The 23,993-nt window shown below is 45.5% G+C and overlaps 1 protein-coding gene across 5 annotated transcripts in view; it reads left to right on the top strand.

Annotated features, from left to right (window-relative positions):
- cadpsa (Ca2+-dependent activator protein for secretion a) overlaps positions 1–23,993 on the top strand; it is a gene marked incomplete at its 5' end in the record, with an annotated part of 257,936 nt that overhangs the window by 82,216 nt on the left and 151,727 nt on the right. For all 5 annotated transcript variants that reach the window (XM_079265777.1, XM_079265776.1, XM_079265774.1 and 2 more), the window contains 4 exons: positions 8,343–8,576; positions 11,457–11,578; positions 22,682–22,793; positions 22,877–23,016. In XM_079265777.1, coding sequence (XP_079121903.1) covers positions 8,343–8,576; positions 11,457–11,578; positions 22,682–22,793; positions 22,877–23,016 — 608 coding nt within the window. The remainder of the gene's footprint in view (positions 1–8,342; positions 8,577–11,456; positions 11,579–22,681; positions 22,794–22,876; positions 23,017–23,993) is intronic.

The raw sequence follows: 23,993 nt of genomic DNA, 5'->3' as shown, positions 1-23,993 counted from the left end.
ATTAAAATCACCAACCAGAAGCACTTTGTCTAGCTTGATAATAGAGGTCAGAAAGTCTGTGAACTCTGATAAAAACTGACCTGCAGGACCTGGAGGTCGGTAAATTAAAAAACAGTAAAACGGCTTTAGCCGGCCCACTTTAGTCAGCTGTAGTTCAAAAGTAGCACAGGATTCTGTGCTCCCCAAGTGGCAGGAAAACTGATTCTTCCAGACCACGGCGAGACCTCCACCGTGGCCTGTCAGACGCGGTGTCCCAACATAAGAACAGTCCAAGGCAAGGCAAGGCAAGTTTATTTCTATAGCACATTTCAACAACAAGGTAATTCAAAGTGCTTCACATAAAACCATTAAAAGCATCAAAACATAAGGCAAAAGAAAAGGAGATTTAAAAACAATTAAAGAAACAGTGTAAGAAATAAAATTCAGTAGTAAAAAGTAAAGGAGATTTAAAACATACATTGAAACAATAATCGATGTCTCCCTGAGACATTACGCTGCACGCAATCAACCATACTTCAAGCAATCAAGCAATTACTCGCACACAAACCACGTCTGGAAAAGATCTGCGTTTTATAGTGTACGCCTTGCACGAACTCGGTCCCGGAGGAAATGGCGACATATTGTGCAGTCCTTTTAAAACCATTAAAAGCATCAAAACATAAGGCAAAAGAAAAGGAGATTTAACAGCAATTAAGAACAGTGTAAGAAATAAAATGCAGTAGTAAAATGCAGAAATGCAGGAAATTGATTAATATATGAATTGAATGTGGTTCAATTAAAGGCAGCAGCAAACAGAAAAGTCTTCAATCTTGATTTAAATGAGCTGAGGGTCTCAGCAGACCTGCAGCTTTCTGGGACTTTGTTCCAGATATGTGGAGCAGAAAAACTGAACGCTGCTTCTCCATGTTTAGTTCTGACTCTGGGAACAGATAGTAGACCGGTCCCAGACGACCTGAGGGGTCGGGATGGTTCATAAGGTAGCAGCAGATCAGAGATGTATTTTGGCCCTAAACCATTCAGTGCTTTGTAAACCAACAGCAGGTTTTTAAAGTCAATTCTTTGTTGGACAGGAAGCCAGTGCAAAGACCTCAGAACTGGAGTGATGTGATCCACCCTCCTGGTCTTAGTGAGGACTCGAGCTGCAGCGTTCTGAATCAGCTGCAGCTTTCTGACGGACTGTCCACAGGGCAGAGTTCATTGAAATGGATGCATTCCATATTCCGTTGCCAGGTCTCGGTCAGAAATAAAAAAGCCAAATTATGACTTGTGAACAAGTCATTTAAAATGTGAGCCTTGTTTGTTATAGAGCGTGCATTAATCAGACACATTTTGAGCATATGGTTATCATGTAGTCATGTGAAGCACATGATTATCATGTAGTCATGTGAAGCATATGATTATCATGTAGTCATGTGAAGCATATGATTATCATGTAGTCATGTGAAGCATGTGATTATCATGTAGTCATGTGAAGCACATGATGATCATGTAGTCATGTGAAGCATATGATTATCATGTAGTCATGTGAAGCATATGATTATCATGTAGTCATGTGAAGCATGTGATTATCATGTAGTCATGTGAAGCACATGATGATCATGTAGTCATGTGACGCATGTGATTATCATGTAGTCATGTGAAGCATGTGATTATCATATTGTCATGTGAAGCATATGGTTATCATGTAGTCATGTGACGCATATGATTATCATGTAGTCATGTGAAGCATATGATTATCATGTAGTCATGTGAAGCATGTGATTATCATATTGTCATGTGAAGCATATGATTATCATGTAGTCATGTGAAGCATATGATTATCATGTAGTCATGTGAAGCATATGATTATCATGTAGTCATGTGAATATCATGTAGTCATGTGAAGCACATGATGATCATGTAGTCATGTGAAGCATGTGATTATCATATTGTCATGTGAAGCATATGGTTATCATATTGTCATGTGAAGCATATGGTTATCATGTAGTCATGTGAAGCATGTGCTGCTTGTTGTTGGTGATCCTTGCTCTACTGTTTAGTTGTTCATTCTAATCTGTTGTATATACTGTGCATTCTTATTTTTTATTCTATTTTGTTGTCATTCTATTTCTTCAAATTCAACATCTGCTCTGTTATCTTATTGTACTGTATATATTGTGCATTTCCATACTTTAATATTTTATTTCACTGTAAATTGCTGCTACAAACGGCTCCCCTGTGGATGAGTACAGTTCAATCAGGAGAGACTTGTTTCATAAGTTTAACAATGATTTATTATACAAGCGTCAAATATGAAAAGTGCAAAGTCTTTGGCGATTGGACTCCATCCGAGGGTAGGGATACTGAGGTCCAACAGGCCTAATCCCCCCTTGGAGTCCAGACACTGGTGGTGGTGATGAAAGGAGTCGCTGCTATCTGATGATGAATCAGGAGCACGACTGTGATGCTGACTGGAGGCCACTGGGTGGAGGAGGGTTGCATCTGCTTTGCTGCAATGACACCTGACAGCAGCAGAGAGGAGAACACTATTTAAAGATTGACAGCACCGATATGATTGGCTTGAGGACCCGGTGTGCCGAATCTGGTTGGTTACTTAAAAGTGCACGCCCCCAATCAGCTGATAGAGTACTTACAAGGAGAGGAAAGACAGAGATATAGTGAGTGTCTTCCTGATTGAACTTGCGCTTGAGCTACATTTCAATCAGGAGAGACTTGTTTCATAAGTTTAACAATGATTTATTATACAAGCGTCAAATATGAAAAAGTGCAAAGTCTTTGGCGATTGGACTCCATCCTGAAGTACTATCACCGAGGGTAGGGATACTGAGGTCCAACAGGCCTAATCCCCAAAATGACATTTATTTATATGAATAAATAAATAAATACAGACATACATACCTTACTGCTGTGGTGAATTTCCTAAGAAAATAGATAATTAGTCATGAGAGAACTCTAAGGGTAGAACATGAACAAGTAGAGGTTAGACCAGAGGTAAGATGACCGGTTGCGTCAAAGCAAAGGATAGAGGAATGTCACGACGGACTGCAGACTAGGATACGGGGGTCTGGAAGACCGCAGACACAGGATAGGGCGGGTCTAGATAGCCCCTAGGGGAGTATGGTAGGATTTCAACAGATCCCGAAACATATGGCGGGGTCGGCCCTGCGGAGGGTCCGAGCGCAGGACTGGATAGGTGAGGGTCAAGCTAGACCGCAGACAAGGATAGGTGGGGTCATATTGAGACCGCAGCGTAGGATAGTAATGGGTCACGTTTAGACCACAGAGCAGAATAGGGGGGTTCAAGAGAGAACGTAGAACAGCACGGTTGGGGGTCTTACGGCCCCCACAGGTTTGGGGTCTGACTGCCTCAGCACAACCAGACCGGGTGAGCTCACCCGGGAAACTAGAACGTATGTCATACTTTGACAGGTCTCGCATCATTCGGACCGCGAAACAGAAATTGTGTCATATCTGACTGCGAAATTAGAAATTTGTCAACTCTGGACGGGTCTCTTATCATACGGACCAGGAAATTAGAAACGGGGCACCTCAGACCCACCTTTTCTTTTAGGAAAGTAAAACAGTCCCGTCGGACCAGGAAACAGACACGTTAAGCCAGGTCACGGTCACCTAGGAAACACAGACACGTTAAACCAGGTCACGTTCACCTAGGAAAACAGTCACGATAAGCCAGGTCACATGAGACCAGGAGATTGGGAAACCGTGTTAGACCAATCAGATGGAGAAAACGGTCGAGTCACACCAGAGGAATAGAGCAAGATAAATGCAGAGCACAGTAATAGACAGTGCTGATAGGATATCCATTTGCACAATATAATGTGAACCATACCTTAGTGTTACTATAAGGAACATGTCAAGAAGGGTATAATGCTATCCCCTGCTATGAACCAATACCAATAATGTGACCTACCAACGATACGCCAATCGATGTAAACATGTCACCACCACCAGTTATATGCATTCCTTACCGGATTTTAAGGCGTCAATGATCTTTGATTATCTAGACGGTGTTGAGATCGGGGCGAATGTAAGATGTGAAGGTAGAGGATGACCAACGTCCCAATTGTTGTAGGGTAGTAGCAGAGATGCCTTAGTTAGCTGCCGAAGTAGCAGCCCCTATTCTAAAAGAGTGCCCTGAGTATAGCTGGAGTAAGAATAGTAGAGTCTATCCAAGCCACACCGACTGTGCAAGCACCTCCGCATTTGGAGTGTTTAGGCCATGAGTTACCAGCCAAGTCACGTACCCATTAGACCAGAATAGTGTGAGTCCAACAGACTTTCGTGCAATGGCCTTATACCGTGATGCGCGAAGATCCACTGTAACCACAGCATGCGAGAGGTAGCTCTAGAGATAATACATTTTGCATGAATGAGATCATGCTATTAGACAAATTGCATGACGAGCCACAATGCCAGAAACAATGTCAACATGATGCATGAATTATGCATGACTTACCGTACACATTGTTAAGGCTTTAAAGCGCTTGAGTTACCCTTTGAGTCTAGCAAACCACTGGCCTTAACAGAATCCCCCAAAACCCACGGATGGTCTGCATCCATGTCGACGTTTTAGTGAATCAGCGAAACTCAGCTTGTTACACCATTCAAGTGATCGCACAGCGACCTGACACGCAGGTCAGCGCAGCACCCAACATCAAGGTAGCTTGTGCATCTTAGGCCAAGGAAGATGCCATGTCAAACGAGCAGGAGAGGGAAAGCGCGTCCCTAGGGGATGAGCCTGAATGGAGCTGATCTACTTTATGTATAACTGTCCACGTATGGTTTTGCCACTTAACCGTCCCCGTCAGGAGTCACAATAGCGCCGTTGTGGCAGATTACTGGCTGCAGAGCCCCTGGTCCTGGAGCTCTGAGGAGTAACAGGCCTACTCCATTGCTCTTCTGTGCACCTGAACTCCTCTCTGCCAGTGCTGCCCGTTTAAAGATGTGGTCTTTTACTTCCGCTGACCATGCCCCACACTTCAACAGGCATGCATTCTCGTTACCTTACTGATGTTACTGACTGTCACACCTCACCATTGGTAGCCGCTCTTTAGTATGTTGTCATAACTACCTCTAAATCCCATCCTGCCTCGTGTCCTTCCGTATTTGTCATAGCTTGGGAGCCGGGTTACGACATTACACATGGCTGCCTCCCAAACACAGAATGTGGACATTTATAAATCAGCCTTAACCACTATGGACAGACTCTTAAAAGTGCATTCCTCCCATGCAGTTTAACCCAGTGTGTTTCATATGTCCAGAGACCATTATGATTATTCCAAGCAGCCAGGTGAAGCGCCACTAAGCAAAACATTTTGAGCAAACTCACCCGCTCAATCCAAACTAATAGAGGCACCGATATGAGCCCAATAATCAGAATCCTATCACATGATTTCACTGCCCAACTATGACGTCACAAGAGGAATAGAGCTGAACCAAATGTTTAATAACAACAAATAATGTTGCTGCACACAATCTTCTTCAACGTACGATGTAATACTTCCATTTACATCGCTTCACCCTGATTGTACTGAATTTAACGCTGCATGACGATACAGTTGCCTTAATTTACTCAAATTAGGTACTTTATCTTTTTAAGATGAAAGTTCTTAAAAGCTTATGTTATGTAATTTAATCTATGAATGCATCCCTTACTTTACACGACATATTCCTTCAACTTCTTGATTTAATCATCAGCTGTTGACTACGAACCAACCAACGTTGATACAACTGTTAGGCTACTTCACTTTATATGGGACTAAATCATCCCGCACGTTAGACCGACCGTGATGTTCCGGACCTTTGCATGAGGAACCTCTCTCAAACTGGGCTTGTTGAAGTTCATTTGAACACCCTGCTCTATGCGTTGTCATTTCTGAAACACCAGAGGCGTACCAACACCATGGGCTGTGAAGAATAACAGAGGCGTGTTACTCATAGAACGTTGGCATAGCTGACACAAGCCATGGCCTACCTCCCCAATGCCGAGGAGGGATTGTAGTCATCTGTAACCTCATATTCATAAACTACTGATCGCCTTAGCCAAGCCCTGTAAGGGAAAAAATAAAGTATTAAATGTATCATACAAAACACAGGTTAAATATCCTGTAACTACTGGATGTGGCTGCCAAACATTTACTCAAAATGAAAACCCTGCTGCTCTAAAGCCTCTTAAAATAATTGGCCCATCCCCTATACTCCCCAGACATTACAATAGTGTTTTATCAGTGCACTATTTGTGATATACAATTGATCACGAGAACCGCCCGTGCCAGATTGAATTCGGAGGTGCATGACCGAACCGTGATCACTTGCGGGCCTACCCGCATCACGCATCTGCCGTGAATACTTGCCGCGAGTACCCATCGCGCCGCCCATCACTACGACGAGGATAAACTCACTGCTAACTAACTGCTGCTTAGTTATGTTTATTTCGGCTCATAATGATTTGTAGTCTCATGAAAGCGCTCCACTTCCACTACTGGGACAGGTGCTTTCATACTAATTAAATGAGAGCCATGCTCCGGAGCTCCAGACGTGTGTCAGCCCCATGACTTCCTCCTTTGTCGGAAAATGACCAGGAGCGGAAACAAAGTCTCCGTTTCAACAGCGAGGAGCCCTCACTAAGACCAGGAGGGTGGATCACATCACTCCAGTTCTGATGTCTTTGCACTGGCTTCCTGTCCAACAAAGAATTGACTTTAAAATCCTGCTGTTGGTTTACAAAACACTGAATGGTTTAGGGCCAAAATACATCTCTGATCTGCTGCTACCTTATGAACCATCCCGACCCCTCAGGTCGTCTGGGACCGGTCTACTATCTGTTCCCAGAGTCAGAACTAAACATGGAGAAGCAGCGTTCAGTTTTTCTGCTCCACATATCTGGAACAAAGTCCCAGAAAGCTGCAGGTCTGCTGAGACCCTCAGCTCATTTAAATCAAGATTGAAGACCTTTCTGTTTGCTGCTGCCTTTAATTGAACCACGTTCAATTCATATATTAATCAATTACCTGCATTTCTGCATTTTACTACTGCATTTTATTTCTTACACTGTTTTTTTTTAATTGTTTTTAAATCTCCTTTTCTTTTGCCTTGCGTTTTGATGCTTTTAATGGTTTTATTTATGTGAAGCACTTTGAATTATCTTGTTGTTGAAATGTGATATACAAATAAACTTGCCTTGCGTTGCCTTGAACTGTCCCGTGGAGCTGATTTACCCTGGCGGCTGGTGGCGCCGCTGTTAACAGTATAACAGAAGCTGCATCGTTTACCAGAGATTGAAGACCAGTATCGATGGAGCGGATGGAGCTACCCGGTGGAAATGACGGCTTTGTCTGCAATGGAGGCCAGGAGTGCTGGTGGAGAGAGTACGGGACGCCGCCTGCGGAGCTCGGATGAGCCCAGCGCTGGATCGACTGATCGCGAGTAACTGTTAGACTTACTAGGATACCACCACAAACTACTAGCTGAGCCAGGAGGGCTTCTTGCTCGTCTGAGGGGAGCCGCTGCGCCGCGCTGGGCGAGTGCTCCTGCGCCGGCCACCTGGCGGGCTGAATGCCGGCTCCGGCTAAACACGATGTTGAGACCCGACTCTTCCTGAAACGATCAAAGTCGGAATCCGTCATTGTCTCAGTTACGCACAACTAGTTGTTTAAAATGTAAGGGAAATAGTATCGCTTTGCATCTGCTTAGCTGCAATGACACCTGACAGCAGCAGAGAGGAGAACACTATTTAAAGATTGACAGCACCGATATGATTGGCTTGAGGACCCGGTGTGCCGAATCTGGTTGGTTACTTACAAGTGCACGCCCCCAATCAGCTGATAGAGTACTTACAAGGAGAGGAAAGACAGAGATTACTAGTGAGTGTCTTCCTGATTGAACTTGCGCTTGAGCTACATTTGATGTCTATGCGTGTGACTCGTGGGTTCCACAGAACCATCTTCATTCAACCTCCCTCATTATTTAGCCTCCTTCTCAACAAGCTAGTACCACATGGTTGGTGCCAGTGCATGCATTGGGTCTTCTAGTTTTAGATCATAGCAATATAGAGCAATATACTGTCTATTGTATCATAACTAGATTGAATGTGAGCGTACAGCCTCTCAGAGACAGTAATGTCGGGCCGGATGAGGGCGATCCCGTGGGTCTCACAGTGTGCTTGAAGTTGTAGTTCTCCAGTATTCCATTTGTTTTATGATAAACTGATATTCATTTTCATGTATACTCTAAACTCATGTCACAGATGTTACAGCTGGTGCTGTTCTAGCAGGATGTTCTGCTCATTCACTCACTGTCTGCCTTCCTGCTTTGGTCAGTACGGTGGAAGGTTCCCCAGGTTTGCCTCCAGAGAGATGGAGGCCATGTTCATCGAGGAGCTGCGGTCCTCGGTCAACCTGCTGATGGCCAACCTGGAGAGCATGCCAGTGTCCAAGGGAGGAGAGTTCAAGCTGCAGAAGCTGAAGCGAGGTCACAACGCCTCCATCATGGACATGGGCCAGGAGGACGAGAACACGCTGTCCAAGTCTGACGTGGTGCTGTCCTTCACCCTGGAGGTGGGTGGACTTCACTTATGAACAATGTTGGTGTAGTAGCAGATAGAGGACACATGTCAGGATGTGGCTCTCTGGTAAACTCCTGCGTTGATCTGTTGACTCATAGTTTGGATGAGCATTCATCCTCTCGGGAGCAGAACATGTATTTGAGTATTTCTGGTGTTACTCACAGTTCCCTGAGAGAATAGGAAGATAGTCTTTAATTATCATAGGTCATATCTCAAAAAGTCACACCCATGAAAATGAGAAGCTAGCAGTTATAAACATAGTGGGCCAGTACCAGCTACTGCTAGAAGTCATCGCTCAGTCCCGTAGTTAGCCTTCTGGCTCACTAGCTAGTGGTGACTCGTGATAGCATTGCATCATATTTCATATTGGGAAAGGAGAGTTAGTGCTTGTGGTCAAAACCTCCACATAGCGATGTGGCGCTCAGAAAACATTTCTACTATTGCTACACTTGGGTAACATAAGCGCCCTTAAGCAAGGCATTGACTGTCAGGATGGTCCAGGGAAGCTGCAGGTTTAGACAGACAGAGACATCCTCCTGCTGCCTGGAGTAGAGCCGCAAATAAAGCTCTGTTCTGATTCTACTGTCATATTAATCCACCTGCAGTGCTTTTGTATCCCATGAACCCCGGTGGGTTCTCAGGACTAGCGTCTGGAGCTGCTAATGAGAGGAGACGTCCCTCAGGACTCCTACTGACTGACGGACTGTTTGAACCTCAGCTTAATTGGCAGACAGGTCATGTTGTACAGGAGACGGGGCCAGTATCTCCTTACCACCAATACCTGTTCATCCTGCACAAGGATCCGTGGAGCACAACAGTCCAGCAGCACCATGATTAGTTGACTGCCTCCCTGTTGATGGTTTCTAGCACTTCTCCATCTCTTCGAGACGATAGACTTATAACGTGAGTGAGCTGGGAGAAGTCCTACCTTTTGTTCAATGAACAAGCCTGCAGCACCTGCTTCTGTCGTTGGGGGTCAGTAGACTTTACTACAGACAGGCTTCAGTTCCAGGACGCTACTCTCATCCAGTATATCCACATGAACCCACTGGACAAAGGTATGGAAGCGACTAGTGCAGAGTCCTGAGAGAGCAGACAAGCCTTCATCAATCTGCAAGATTTGAAAGTGAGCGTTGGGTTGAGATTGATGAATGTTGATGAAGACGTTGCTTTGCTGCAGATGATTGACTATGTGTGGTCACTTCAGATGTCTTGTGCTGTTCCTGAGTAGCTGAGGTGGAGGCAGACAGACGAGGCTGAGCAGCTCTGAAGACACAACTAAACACAACTCTTCTGCTGACTGAAAGAAATAGTTACTCTGGACATTGATTGCACTCACTCGCTCGCTCTACCTGCAGTTGTTATGATGACATAGTGCTGAGTCATCCGTTTTCTAGTTTGAAGACCAGATGCAAACTTTTTAAACTAGGAAACCATAACTTCCCAAAGTGTGTAAATCGGAGGTAAACAGGCCGGATGCATTTATTATTTACAAAACCTTCGTCTACGTAGTTTCTCTTAAGTTCAGGAGCTCCACAATGGCAAGCATCATCAAAAGAATCATCTTATTCTGCTAATAATGACACATACTGTCTGCTCAGTTGATCCCAAGAGTTTTCATTAAAAGCAGAAGTTATATGATGCAGGATATGTCAAACTCATAACATCTCAGCGCCAGCAGCCCGTCAGGTGCAGTATGTATTTCTATGCTCGTCCATTGAAGATAATCCAGAGTGTACGTAATGAGGTTGGTGATTTTTGTATCTAAATGTGCTGAAGAATCCACATAAATAAAAAACGTCAAATGAACAGGCATCATTTCAAAGGTTTGAATATCACGAGGACAATCAGCATCAGGTAAAGCAGAGCGTTAGCAGTGGCAGTAAAGGGATGAGTGTTCAATGGAAGGAGGGATGAGGGATCTTTAAAACGTGCATGTATTCACCCACCAGTTCATTTTCTCTCCTTTTCTTTGTCATGTTGTTTTTCTCATTTATTTTGGAAGGTGTTCCTCGGAAAATTGTTGTGTTTTAAGTTGAAGAAACGCAACTCGTGCCTTACGTACCGTAACAGCAGGAATAGACGCACAGCATCAGCACCGTGTGCACTTTGAGCAAGTCGCACTCGAACAGCAACACAAAGATCATATTCCTGTCTGCGTTGTTTTGTTTTGCTTGTTGTTCACATTGAAACGAACAATGAATTTAATGAATCATGTATTTTCAAAACAAAAGGAGAGCGCCCCCCCCCCACACACACATGGTTAAATCACTTATCTTCCGTCCTCTTTCAGTTGTCAACACAACATTAGGATCCACCATCAGGTGGTTTGACCTGGTAAATGCTCTGCTTGGTCTCAGCGAGGTGAAGCTCCAGGCCGGCCCACCAACTCGCTCTCTGAAGGCTTTTTAGTGTTTCAGGACAGCCACCACATCACACAGGTCCACCTGCACTCGGATGGAGATGCTCGTCTGTTTGTGAAGAGAGATCAGTGTGCTCCCGTCCGCATGTCTTTCCTTTGGATGTTTGCTGTCTTTGAGCTGAGAGGATGTGATCAGCTGCTGGAAGAAGCTCAGAGAACTCAAAAGACAGCCAGACGTGTCTTATGATTCCATACAGTGATGAGAGACAGCTGCACACGTAGAACACAATGATTTAATTGTGGCTAATAAATGCTAAGCTCAGCTAACAGACCCTCAAATGTAATCAACATTCACGCAGTCGTCTGACAGCATAAAGACACAAACAGTGTGATCGGCTCCACTGAAAGAAGAACGACAGATGGTGGCTGTATTTCCCTCTTTCCATTATTATGTATAAAATGTGTGTGTGTGTGTGCGTGCGTGCGTGCGTGTGTGTGTGTGTGTTGCAGGTGGTCATCATGGAGGTCCAGGGTCTGAGGTCGTTGGCTCCAAACAGGATTGTTTACTGCACCATGGAGGTGGAGGGAGGACACAAGCTGCAGACAGACCAGGCTGAGGCCTCGAAACCCACGTACGCACACACACACACGCACACACATGCACACACACGCATGCACACGCACGCATACACACACGCACGCACACACACACACAAACACACACGCACACACACACGCACGCATACACATGCACACACATGCATACACACGCACGCACGCGCACACGCACGAGCACACACACGCACACACACGCACGCACACACACACACACACACACACACACACACACCTCAAAACAAAACCTCCATCACCCTGTTCACCCTGAGATGTACAGGTCAGCACACGGTGTGGAGAATGGCTTTAGTGAAGGACACACTGCCATCTGCTGGTCAGACAGCAGTATCTCAGCTGGAGACTGTGCACTCCGTGTAGATGAGATGTGCACGCTCTATGCACTGTGCTGTGCATGTAGGACAGGTGTGCAAGGCATTTTATGGTGTTCCATGCCCCTTCTAATCATATACAGCATTTATCCATAACCTCATTCAACTTTACAGTCCATATAATCAGGCTGGGGCTGATTGTACAGTAGGTCCCTCCACCTCTCAGCACCCTGTGCATTAGGCTGAGTGTGAGGAGACGTTTGGGTAACGCTGTAGAAACGCTTGTGTAAGTATGTTCCCTCAACAGTGATTGGATAGCATTTCATTTCATGAATCACCGCGGTGACAATCACTTTGCCTCTTCATAACTTGCATGCTTATTTCCATAATTAAGCACCAATAAAAGTGACGATGGTAGCCACTCATTCATTATCTCATCATTACACTTCCTGTTTCTCTGGATTCAGTCTTTTTTGTTACTGTTGAAAAGTTCAAGCTGTATTATTAGTACAGTCGGCGTAGAGAGGGGAAACGACCAACACGTGAGACAAGATTCTGGCTGGAAAACCATGTTTATTTCTGTCAACTGGCTGCAGGAAATCCACATAAATCCAGCTTTGTGTTGTGGCAGACATGAATGAATGAATGAAATTTTTTTATAGAGCGCTTTTCACAGACATGACATCACAAAGTGCTTAACAGCAGAAATTTTTAAAACATAAAAATCCACAATGTGACCCTAGGGTCAATAAATTACATACACAGAATAAAATGAAATAAAAAATAAAAATAAGATAATAAAAATGAAAACATTTTAAGAGCAGGTCTAGGACATGGGTTTTTACTCAAACGCCAGCCTAGAAAGGTGCGTTTTGAGCTGGTTCTTAAAAGTATTCACAGTATCTGCGAGGCGTAGAGTTGCATGCAGAGCATTCCAGAGCCTCGGGGCCACTGCCTCAAAGGCTCGGTCACCACATGTCTTAAATCGTGTGCGTGGGACTGACAGAAGACCTAGAGCGTTTGACCTGAGAGTGCGGGCGGGTGAATAGGGGCGAAGTAGATCAGCTACATAAGTCGGAGCCTGACCGTGAAGTGCTCTGTAAGTGATGGTGAGAATTTTGAAGTGTATCCTAGATGCTACAGGGAGCCAGTGGAGAGATCGGAGTACGGGGTGATGTGAGACCGTCGATTTGTCCTGGTGAGTAATCTGGCGGCAGCGTTTTGGATGACCTGCAGACGGTTAAGAGCAGATACACTGAGTGATGTGAAAAGTGAGTTACAGTAGTCAATGCGTGAAGAGATAAATGTGTGTATGATCATCTCTAAATCAGGTGTTGATACTACAGATCTCAGTTTACTGATATTTCTTAGATGGAAGAAACATGACCTGGACAGCTGCTTAACATGGGGGTCAAACGGCATGGATCGATCAAAGAAAATCCCTAGATTGTGCAGGTTGCAATGGGCAGCAGAGGAGAGAGGACTAATAATCTGCCTGATCATGGGGACAAACTCCTCTGGAGCAATAACTAGGACCTCCGTCTTAGAGTCGTTGAGTTGTAAGCAGTTTTCTGCCGTCCAGTCTCTGATGGCATTGACACAGTCCAGGCGCCTAGTTAATGTGAATGCCTCGCTGGGTTTGAATGACAGATGGAGTTGGATATCATCTGCATATAAATGATAGGACACATTATAACTTTTTATAATCGGCCCCAAAGGCAAAAGATAAAGGGAAAATAACAGAGGCCCCAGAACCGAGCCCTGCGGTACGCCACATGACAGTGGAGAGGTAACAGACACAAAGTCACCCACAGAGACATTGAAGCTTCTGTCATTGAGGTAAGACGTGAACCAGTCTATGCCAGATATGCCCACCCAATCACGTAGCCTCTTAATCAGGATGTTATGGTCAACAGTGTCAAATGCAGAACTGAGGTCCAGAAGAACTAACACAGAGCAGTCACCTGCATCAGCACACATGAGAATGTCATTTGAAACCCTCAGGAGAGCGGTTTCAGTCGAGTGTTGTCTGCGAAACCCAGACTGGAACTTGTCGTACATGTTGTGCCTCTCCAGTGCAGCAGTAAATTGTTTGGCCACTACTTTCTCTTAAATTTTGGACAGGAAAGGAAGTTTTGATATGGGCCTGTAGTTCATGGGCAAAGCTGGATCTAAGTTTGGTTTCTTTAATATGGGCTGGATAGTGGCATGTTTGAAATAGGAAGGGACAATTCCTGTAGACAATAAGGAATTGATAATAGATGTTACTGCAGGGCCAATAATTAGCAGAACTTTCTTCAACAGGAGGTTGGTATTATATCCAGAGGGCAAGATGATGGCTTTGTTTTGTTAATTAAGTCCATCAGGTCTTGAAGGCTGATAGGCTGGAAAGAGTCCAGAACAGCAGGAGATTGCGAGGAGCTACATGTAGATGAACAGATCCCAGGCTGAATGCCAGACCTAATACCTGTTACCTTATCAATAAAATAGGTAAGGAATTTGTTGCAATCGTCAACAGAACAGCATGGTAATGTAGAGACAGACGGTGAAACAATTCTCTTAATTGTGTCAAACTAAATCTTGGGATTTCTCTTTGAGGAAGAGATTAAGTTGGCAAAATAAGCAGTTCTAGCTTCCTTTACTCCAGTATTAAAGGAAACTCTGAGGTCCTTGAGATATGAGTGATGCACTTCTAGCCCAGTAGCTTTCCAGAGCCGCTCTGTCCTGCGACACTTCCGTCTCAGGCTGCAGACAGCATCTGTCATCCACGGAGAAGTGTTGTAGGCAGCCCTGGTCCTTTCTTTAAGAGGTGCCACTTCATCCAGCAAAGTGGTGCAATGTTCATTAAAAGACTGTATCGAGAGTTCAACATTATTGAGATTTGAGTTAATATCACAGCAGAAGTGCATAGAGAACTGATCAGCAAGGGGTCAGCATTGACAGAAAGATCAAAGAAAATACATTTATGGTCACTGATCAGTAGGTCCTCACAACGGGTATTATCAATATCAAGACCCAGAGAGAACACAAGGTCCAAGGTGTGACCACCCCTGTGAGTGGCGCCAGAAACATGTTGCGTGAAATTAAAAGATTCAGTAATATTGAGAAACTCAGTGGCTATACAGTCTGTGGCATCATTGATATGCAGATTAAAATCACCAACCAGAAGCACTTTGTCTAGCTTGATAATAGAGGTCAGAAAGTCTGTGAACTCTGATAAAAACTGACCTGCAGGACCTGGAGGTCGGTAAATTAAAAAACAGTAAAACGCCGGCCCACTTTTGTCAGCTGTAGTTCAAAAGTAGCACAGGATTCTGTGCTACCCAAGTGGCAGGAAAACTGATTCTTCCAGAATACGGCGAGACCTCCACCGCGGCCTGTCAGACGCGGTGTCCCAACATGAGAACAGTCCACAGGGCAGAGTTCATTGAAATGGATGCATTCCATATTCCGTTGCCAGGTCTCGGTCAGAAATAAAAAAGCTAAATTATGACTTGTGAACAAGTCATTTAAAATGTGAGCCTTGTTTGTTATACAGCGTGCATTAATCAGACACATTTTGATAGGGGAAGACACTGTGTCGTCATCAGCACAGGAAGCTTTGGGGGTATGTGCAACATGACGGATCACTCGTGCAGCACCTCAAACCCGACCATAACTAGGGCGTGAGCGCGAAACTGTGATTCTCACGGGAATGTTCATGGGTCTTGGAGTAGAGGTTACGGTAGAGGCAAGGGAAAGAGTAGTAGGATACCCTCCATGCCGCCAGGGGGAGCTAGTGTTGCTTGTAGGGGATGAATGCGGCTGATGAATGATCGTAGAGCAGGGGTGTCCAAACTACAGCCCGCGGGCCAAGTACGGCCCGCGGTCCATTTTTAATTGGCCCGCAGCAACTTCTAAAAATATAATGTAATATGGCCCACACTTGAAACTTGCGCTTGACTGTATTGTACTTCTTAGTTTCACCACTAGGTGGAGATACTGTGTTGAACAAGGCAGCTTTTCCACAAAATAAGAGCAATCAAAGAAACGTTTAGCCCCGGATGATGACACGTCCTACACTGGTGCCGAGCGAGAACAGAAAGTTAAATGGCAGTTAGCTCAATAAGAGTATTTTTTTCCGTGCAAACAAAACACAAGAAAAAATCACAATAGCAGCCACGAGGTAGCTCAACTCATTGCCCGCCACGGGAAACCTTTCTCAGATGGTGACTTCATAAAACAGTGCCTCACTAAAGTCGCAAGTATAATGTGCCCGGAATAAATGCAGGAATTCAACAACGTTAGCGTGTCCAGAAACACAGTTGTGCGGCGAATCGAAGACTTGTCAGCTAACCTAAACCATCAAGTGTCAGATAAAGCGCGTGCTTTTGCTTTTTACTCCATTGCATATGATGAGAGCAGAGATGCCACAGACACCGCACAGCTGTTCATTTGTTTGCGGGGAGTTGACGATCATTTCTGCTTTAGGAGCTGCTTGATTTTAGGAGTCTAAAGAGCACAACAACAGGTAAGGACGTGTTTGAAGCTGTGTCAGATGCAATTGACAAGATGGGACAAGCTGTGTGGAGTTATAACAGATAGGGCTCCAGCTATGAAAGGCGAGCGCAAGAGAGCGGAGGTGAGGCTATTAAAATGCAGCGTATCACCCACCAAGAAGCCCTCTGTGCTAACACAGTCCAGCTCGGCGATGTGATGAACACGGTTGTGAAAACTGTCAACATAATTCGAGCACGAGGGCACTCTACGCAACTTCAATGTTGCGCACTTCCCCACGCAGTCCGAAGTCAAATGTGCTTTTCCAAAGGCCAACCTTTCTGCTAAAAGGGGGAAATACGTGTCCGTGATAACGTCTCTCATGACAGAACTCAGTCAGTGCTTACGTGGCGGTTGGTCAATAGAGGGCGATAGGGCCACCCTTGAGCCACAATAAATAAAATAAAATGAATAATAATAACAATAATAAACTGTACAAATTGTCAATATTTGTGTTTTTGAAATATGGAATCACCCAGTAATATGTGTAAAATATGATATCTGCGGTAAATATATGCTTTTCCTGCATGTCCTCTCTGCGTGTGCACGTCTCAGCAGCTCTGTGGCGCTGGAGAAACGGCCCAAAAGAGCAGTGAAGCAGTTTTGCCAATTGCTGATTCAAGATATAAATGAGGGACATACAATTTAGCCAATCAGCGCCCTCAAATAGATTCAGCTTGGGGCAGAATGCCCCAAGCTGAATCTATTTGAGGAGAAACTGCAGAGCTGATATCAGATCAGCCTGACCTCACAATCAGACAGCAGACTAGCAGGAAAGGGAAGCAGTACATGCGAAGCTACCAGCTGTAAATAAGATGTCCTGACATGTTTGTCAAAGTGTTATTTTCTGCTTTTTTTCATGTTGGAATAAATGTTAAATATTTAACTGCAAAGTAGCAATACGTGTTTGATACCTTCATTTATTTAGCATGAAATCATACTGGGATGTTTGCTGAAATTGATTGGATGTGGCACAGCCCTACCTAGAACATGTTCCACCAGCTGCCATGGCTTTCAATATGTTTCTCTCATTGAGAGAGACATCGAGCTGTTCTCAACTCCCTTCTATTTGAATAATGAGTCTGTTCGGCTCAACATACGTGAGCAAACATCTCTGTTAAATCTGAACAAAAGCACATTGAGAACCAAATTTGATTGATTTTGCTCACTTTAACACACTAGGGGTGAGGCGATCGGACCTGAGTGGCCCAGCCCTTGGTATATTTTTCTGTATGTGGCCCTCAGTGAAAAAAGTTTGGACACCCCTGTCGTAGAGGAAGAGTGACAGCGGACAGGGGATCCAGGATCATGCGTGCCAGGTGTAAACAGTCAATCATGTGGATAGGAGTGAACAGTGTATTGAATATTGGCTGTTAGTACTTCAGCGGCAGTTTTGTTCAAGTGTAAACCGTCTCTTGCGTAGAGGCTGGGACGATTCCAAAACAAGTTAAAGTTATCGATTAAACCCACATTGTGAGCCCTGCAAGCGGCCTTGAGCCAGGTGTTGAGTGTGCGGATCCTGCTAAAACGAACGGTCCCGCGGCCAAGAGTCGGAATGGGGCCAGATAGAAACACTTCCTTTCCTGATTTTCCAAGAAACTCCAGAAGATGGTTAAAGTCCTTTTTTGTCAGTTCAGAGTGTTGTCTGGCATTGTGTGTCATTAGTTCCAACATGCACGATGAGTCTGTTTACTGAAGAGGGGAGCTTTGGCAGAAGTGATTGGAGATTCGCCAGAATGACTGGAACAGTCGAACCGGGAAAGCAGCATGTGTCCGCGTTAAAAAAGCGAACGTCTCTAACCACGGCGTCACCAACAATGAGGGTTGCAGGAGGGAAGAGCGGGCAAATGGACTGAGGGCCGAGGTGAAGGGGCAACGAATGTTGTATTTGTGGCCCGGTCTGCGGTGCTTCAGTCCGGGTAGTTGTTGGCTTGGACCGGGAAGTGGGACTTGACCCACTGGGTGCCTTCTCTGCCGACAAACAATGGACAACACTGGACCGTCGCAAAACTGCCTCTTTTAGAAGTTTTATCCTGGAGGAAGAGGATGAGGACTGGAACCGCATGTCAAGCAAAGCAGGTGGGTCACAGACAGCGTCAGCGTCTCCAGCAGCCACAGGTGAGGATGGTACTGCAGAAGCAGACACCGAAGCAAAGTCACTTGCAGGCCGGACCGTGTCCGCCGGGTGCACCGGAGCCACGTCACCAAGAGGTCCGAAGTGGTTTGAGAGGATCAAACTAGGGTGGAGAGGACTAAGTTGGAGAGGTAAGGGCTCCAGCGTGTTGGCACCAGTCACCGATATCACAGCCGTATTCGTTGCTCCGGGGCCGGGAGGAATCACATCAAGTCCGGGTTCCTCCGACTGGGTGTATTCAGCGGCAGAGTTTTGCTTCGGTGTCTGCAATATTGCGGCCTGTGACCCGATCTCTGAGGCACCGAGAGCAGATGACTGGATGTGGGAAATGTGTTTTGCCTGAGTTGATGCCACCGACATAAGATCATCAAGGAGCTTGTTCTTATTTTGGAGCTCAGATTTCAGGCTACGGATGGAATCCTCCAGACGTGAATAAGTCATTTTGCAGTCCTTACATACAGCCATGTTCACTGCTGCTCTGCTCTGCTCACTGCTGCGCTGTGTTGCTAGGCTATTTCCTGCTAGCATGCTAACGTCATTAGCTCCGTATGACACCAGGAGACAATCTGGACGTTTTAAATGAAGCTAGAGTCCACTCAAACAGGTTCAGGTGGACTTTGTGGGTCGATGAAAAACACAGTTTAGTTTCTGTCGAACAGAGACTCCGACTAGCGCTGTGTAGATCCGTCTCTGTCTATTTCCTGCTAGCACGCTACGCTAGCTTCGTTTAGCATTGCTGTGATTAGTCCTGTCTGTGGCTTCTCAGTTGGTTTTTGCCCTTTCGAGATGAGACGACTTCAATAACGTCACAAACAACAACATCAGTCCTCTGGAAACAGCGTATTGCAGCGTCTTGCTTACTCTGCTACTCTGATACATGCTAACACGTTAACATCCGGTTTCAAGAATGGGAGTTAGAGTGCTTCAAAAATCAGTCAGCCATATCTGTCTATTCTCTATAATAGGCCTCTGTTTGTCATTCTGTTGGACATGAGCTCTGGGTGCTTGCAACTCAAATGGACACTTCTAAAACACACTGTAGTTTGTGGGTATTGGGCTTCTTTCATTTGGAGAAACACGTGATTTTGATGAAATTGAGCCAGATGTACACTGGGAACAATCAGGCCGCAATCTCCGGGTTTGAAAAGTGGAGCCAATGTGGAAGCACCTTAAAGCTGCATTCTCTCTAGTGTCCACCAGGGGGCGACTCCTCTGGTTGTATAGAAGTCTATGAGAAAATGACTCAACTTCTCTCTTGATTTATTACCTCAGTAAACATTGTAAACATGAGTTTATGTCTCAATCTCTAGTTTCAAGTCTTCTTCAATACAGCATGATGTTTATTTAGTACATTATGGTCCATTTAGAGTCACACGGGGCTACACGGTGACTGACAGGTCTCTACCACAGCGTTGTTTGTGTTTTGGTCTATAACTCTTTCACATTTTGTTTTCAGTTGATGAAAGTTAATTGTAACATGTTGGTTGCCTCTGAATGTTTTATTCCGTGTTCTTGTTGCAAAAAAAACAAGATAGCAACGGCTTCAAAACCATCGTCCACAAAGCAGTCGGTGAGGTTACGATGACCACATCACCTTCCAGTCTATGGGAGCAACGTATTCGTTGTGTTCGTGTTCTGATGTGCTGCTTTGAGTCAGTGCAGACACATAAAGCATACTTATGTGCAGGTTTTGTCCTTCTAACACTGGTCTTGTGTTCCAGGCCGTTCATCATTTAAATTGAATTTGCCTAAACTAACTTCTGCGATGGAATACTCAAAAATATATACAGCATTACCACAATGGAGATCCCTTTAGCCTTATAAGCTATACATTGGACCTCAAAAAAGTGATAATATTCTGCAACAAAATGAATATTTTTTGATGTTAGTACAAACTAAACAGTCTACTCATGTCATTACATGAGGATCGTCCTCATGGCTCATATATAATCAGCAGCGTGTGGACTGTTTTACTCTGTTCAGCAAACACATTACAAGTCCCTGTAGGAACATAAAGGAATGGTATTATTGTATTATTGTAGCTACTGTAAATGTTCATCTTCTACCATCAGGCCCTTCAGGAACATTACAGGCACATTATGTTCTGTCACTGTAACACAGCTTCAGGAGGTTACAGTATCTGCTCATTCCACACGTGAGCGGCAACATGATAACATTAATGTCATGTGATTAGAGTCTGTAATGTTCAAGGATTGACCGTGTGATTTGATCTCATATTCACTCGAAAGTTTGTGTTATGTCAGTTATCAGATAAAGGCTTATGTAGAGATATTATAGAGCATTGTTGCCTCTCCAGCAGATGGTAATGTGTGGACACAGACCTGCACAGTGAGAATAGGGTCAAGCTGTTCCACCCATTTCAGGCTCTATACACAGATCACTACTGTTGGAGGAATATCAGACTGACGTTGTTGTGATTTGATGTGGTCGATGTGTGCAGAAGGTGTATTGGGTCAAACCTCCACCAGAACACAGGGGCTGTTGTTTGTGTCTTCAGCTGAGCTGCAGTTTAGTCTAAACCCGCTCTCTGTCCTGGAGAACAACCTTTCAAACACCTTATTCTGAGAACACTTTCAAAAACCTTTCAACTTATCTTGACGCGGTAAACAGTATTTAAACGAGACATGATGCCTTCGACAACTCTCAACTTTGTTTCATGCATGGATAATTGAAAATGCATCAACATGTTTAAAATGAGACCAAAGGAATGCATTAAGGCAGAGTTCACAAGTTACCAGATCCCTTATTAAAACAAACAGAATGTACGCCACTCTTTCATATCAGATTCATTTCCATAAGTGGACTACAATTATCAGTACAATATGAACATTCAGTGGCTCGAAGATGTACTGCAGATAGAAATGTTAAATAAGACACTCGGGAAGATATTCTGCAACTTGAATTGGCGACCCAAATAAAATCTCCTGAGACCCACGGTGGGTCCCGACCCAGTGCTTGGGAAGCTTAAACACCACTCCAGGTCCTCGGGTTGTTTCAGTAGAATGTTTGACTTGAAGTTGCTGCAGAACATGGACGGGTAATGAAAAGACTTCATGATCGCTGACATGGTGCTTGCTGTCTTGTGTTTGTCCCTGGGTGTGTGTGTGTGTGTGTGCGTGTGGGTGAGTGTGGGTGTGTGGGTGAGTGTGTGTGTGTGTGTGTGTGTGTGTGTGTGGGTGTGTGCGTGCGTGGGTGGGTGTGTGTGTGTGTGGGTGTGGGTGTGTGCGTGTGCGTGCGTGGGTGGGTGTGTGTGTGTTTGTCCCCGTGTGTGTATGTGTGTGTGTGTGCGTGTGGGTGAGTGTGGGTGTGTTGGTGTGTGTGTGTGTGCGTGTGTGGGTGTGGGTGTGTGCGTGTGTGGGTGTGGGTGTGTGCGTGCGTGGGTGGGTGTGTGTGTGTTTGTCCCCGTGTGTGTGTGTGTGTGTGTGTGCGTGTGGGTGAGTGTGGGTGTGTGGGTGTGTGTGTGTGTGTGCGTGTGTGGGTGTGTGCGTGCGTGGGTGTGTGTGTGTGTGTGTGGGTACGGGTGTGTGCGTGCGTGGGTGGGTGTGGGTGTGTGGGTGAGTGTGTGAGTGTGTGTGTGGGTGAGTGTGGGTGTGTGTGTGTGTGAGTGTGGGTGTGGGTGTGTGCGTGCGTGGGTGGGTGTGGGTGTGTGGGTGAGTGTGTGGGTGGGTGTGTGTGTGTGCGTGGGTGTGGGTGTGTGCGTGCGTGTGTGTTTGTCCCTGTGTGTGTGTTTGTCCCTGTGTGTGTGTGTGTGTTTGTCCCTGTGTGTGTGTGTGTGTGTGTTTGTCCCTGTGTGTGTGTGTGTGTGTGTGTGGGTGTGTGTGTGTGTGTCCCTGTGTGTGTGTGTGTGTGGGTGTGTGTGTGTGTGTGTGGGTGTGTGCGTGCGTGGGTGTGTGTGTGTTTGTCCCTGTGTGTGTGTGGGTGTGTGTGTGGGTGTGTGTGTGTGTGTGTGTGTGTGTGTGTGCGTGCGTGGGTGTGTGTGTGTTTGTCCCTGTGTGTGTGTGTGTGTGTGTGTGGGTGTGTGTGTGTGTGTGTGTGCGTGCGTGGGTGTGTGTGTGTTTGTCCCTGTGTGTGTGGGTGTGTGTGTGTGGGTGTGTGTGTAGGTGGGGTACCCAGGGGGACTTCACCACCACCCAGCCGCTCCCTGCTGTGAAGGTGAAGCTGTTCACTGAGAGCACAGGAGTGTTGGCTCTGGAGGATAAGGACCTAGGGAAGGTAGGAGACACCCGACGAGCTACCTTGGTATTCTAAGTGTTGCACAGCGTGCACACACAGTGTTGTGATGTGACTGTTCCCAGGTTGTGCTCCACCCGACTCCCAACAGTCCCAAGCAGTCTGAGCTCCACAAGATGACGGTGTCCAAAGGCTGTCCAGACAATGACCTCAGGATCAAACTGGCCATTCGCATGGACAAGCCACAGAACATGAAGCATTGTGGGTAAGTGACAGTGACATTCTGCATGCTTGTAGCAGCAGTGACTTTGAGATGAGATGCTGATTTCTCAGATGGTCAGTTGTTGTGGCATCGTGGTGGTGCACTGCTCTCAGGGATGGAGCTCAAACGCTCTGAGACGTCTGCTGCTCCTCATCTGTCTGACTGCAGCAGGACGACAACATGCAGCGATCATCATCCGGGGCATTCAAACACAATACTTCTGTTGTTTGCAAGGAGCTGGTGTGTTGATAAGAAGAGACAGAGAGATGCTGGTACAGCTTGGTGTTGTATCAAAACACATCTCTTCAGAGGCAAGTCGGATGCTAAAGGAAAATAGAAAATGTGCCTTCTTCTGTGTGGATGTCCGATCAGTGCTGATTGCAAATGTAGTCCAGTGAAGAAATAGATTGCTGCCACCTTTACCCAGAACATGTACATGTAGTACATGTCCAATGTTCAAGATAATACAATAAAGTGCAACCTGTGAAAAACTAAACAAAACAAGTTGAAATATTTGGTTATAAAGAGTTTTACACTGCATATTGTTTTCAACAATAACGTGCAACCTGTGCAAAACTAAACTAAATGAGTGCAGGTATGTGTGAGCCATCACGTGTTATCAGTGGCTGCAATGAGCTGCTTTCCACGACACATCTTTTTAAAACGGGGTGGCAGACTTGATACGGCCGCTCTCACCTCATGCTCAATGTTGAGCTGAGATCTGTACGTTGTTTGAGACGCAGCAGCAGAACAGACCTCACAGAGGCCCTCTGTCCCATGAGTGGATGCTCCTCTGCACACCGAGCCAGAACTCACTCAGTGTTTGAGCGGTGGACCTCAGCCTCCGGGTAGAGTCGGACCTCACCTCCATGAACTGGTCCTCTTCAGCAGGTGCTGCTGCATTGAAGGGATCTCTCACTCAGTCACACTGAGCACTGGTGTGGGGAGCCCCCCCCATCTCCAGCTTCAGAGTGCAACCG

Source organism: Melanostigma gelatinosum (assembly GCF_949748355.1).
Source record: "Melanostigma gelatinosum genome assembly, chromosome: 3".
NCBI classification, from domain to species: Eukaryota; Metazoa; Chordata; class Actinopteri; order Perciformes; family Zoarcidae; genus Melanostigma; species Melanostigma gelatinosum.
The sequence above is the reverse complement of the archived record's forward strand: the minus strand, read 5'-3'. Positions and strand labels throughout refer to the sequence as shown.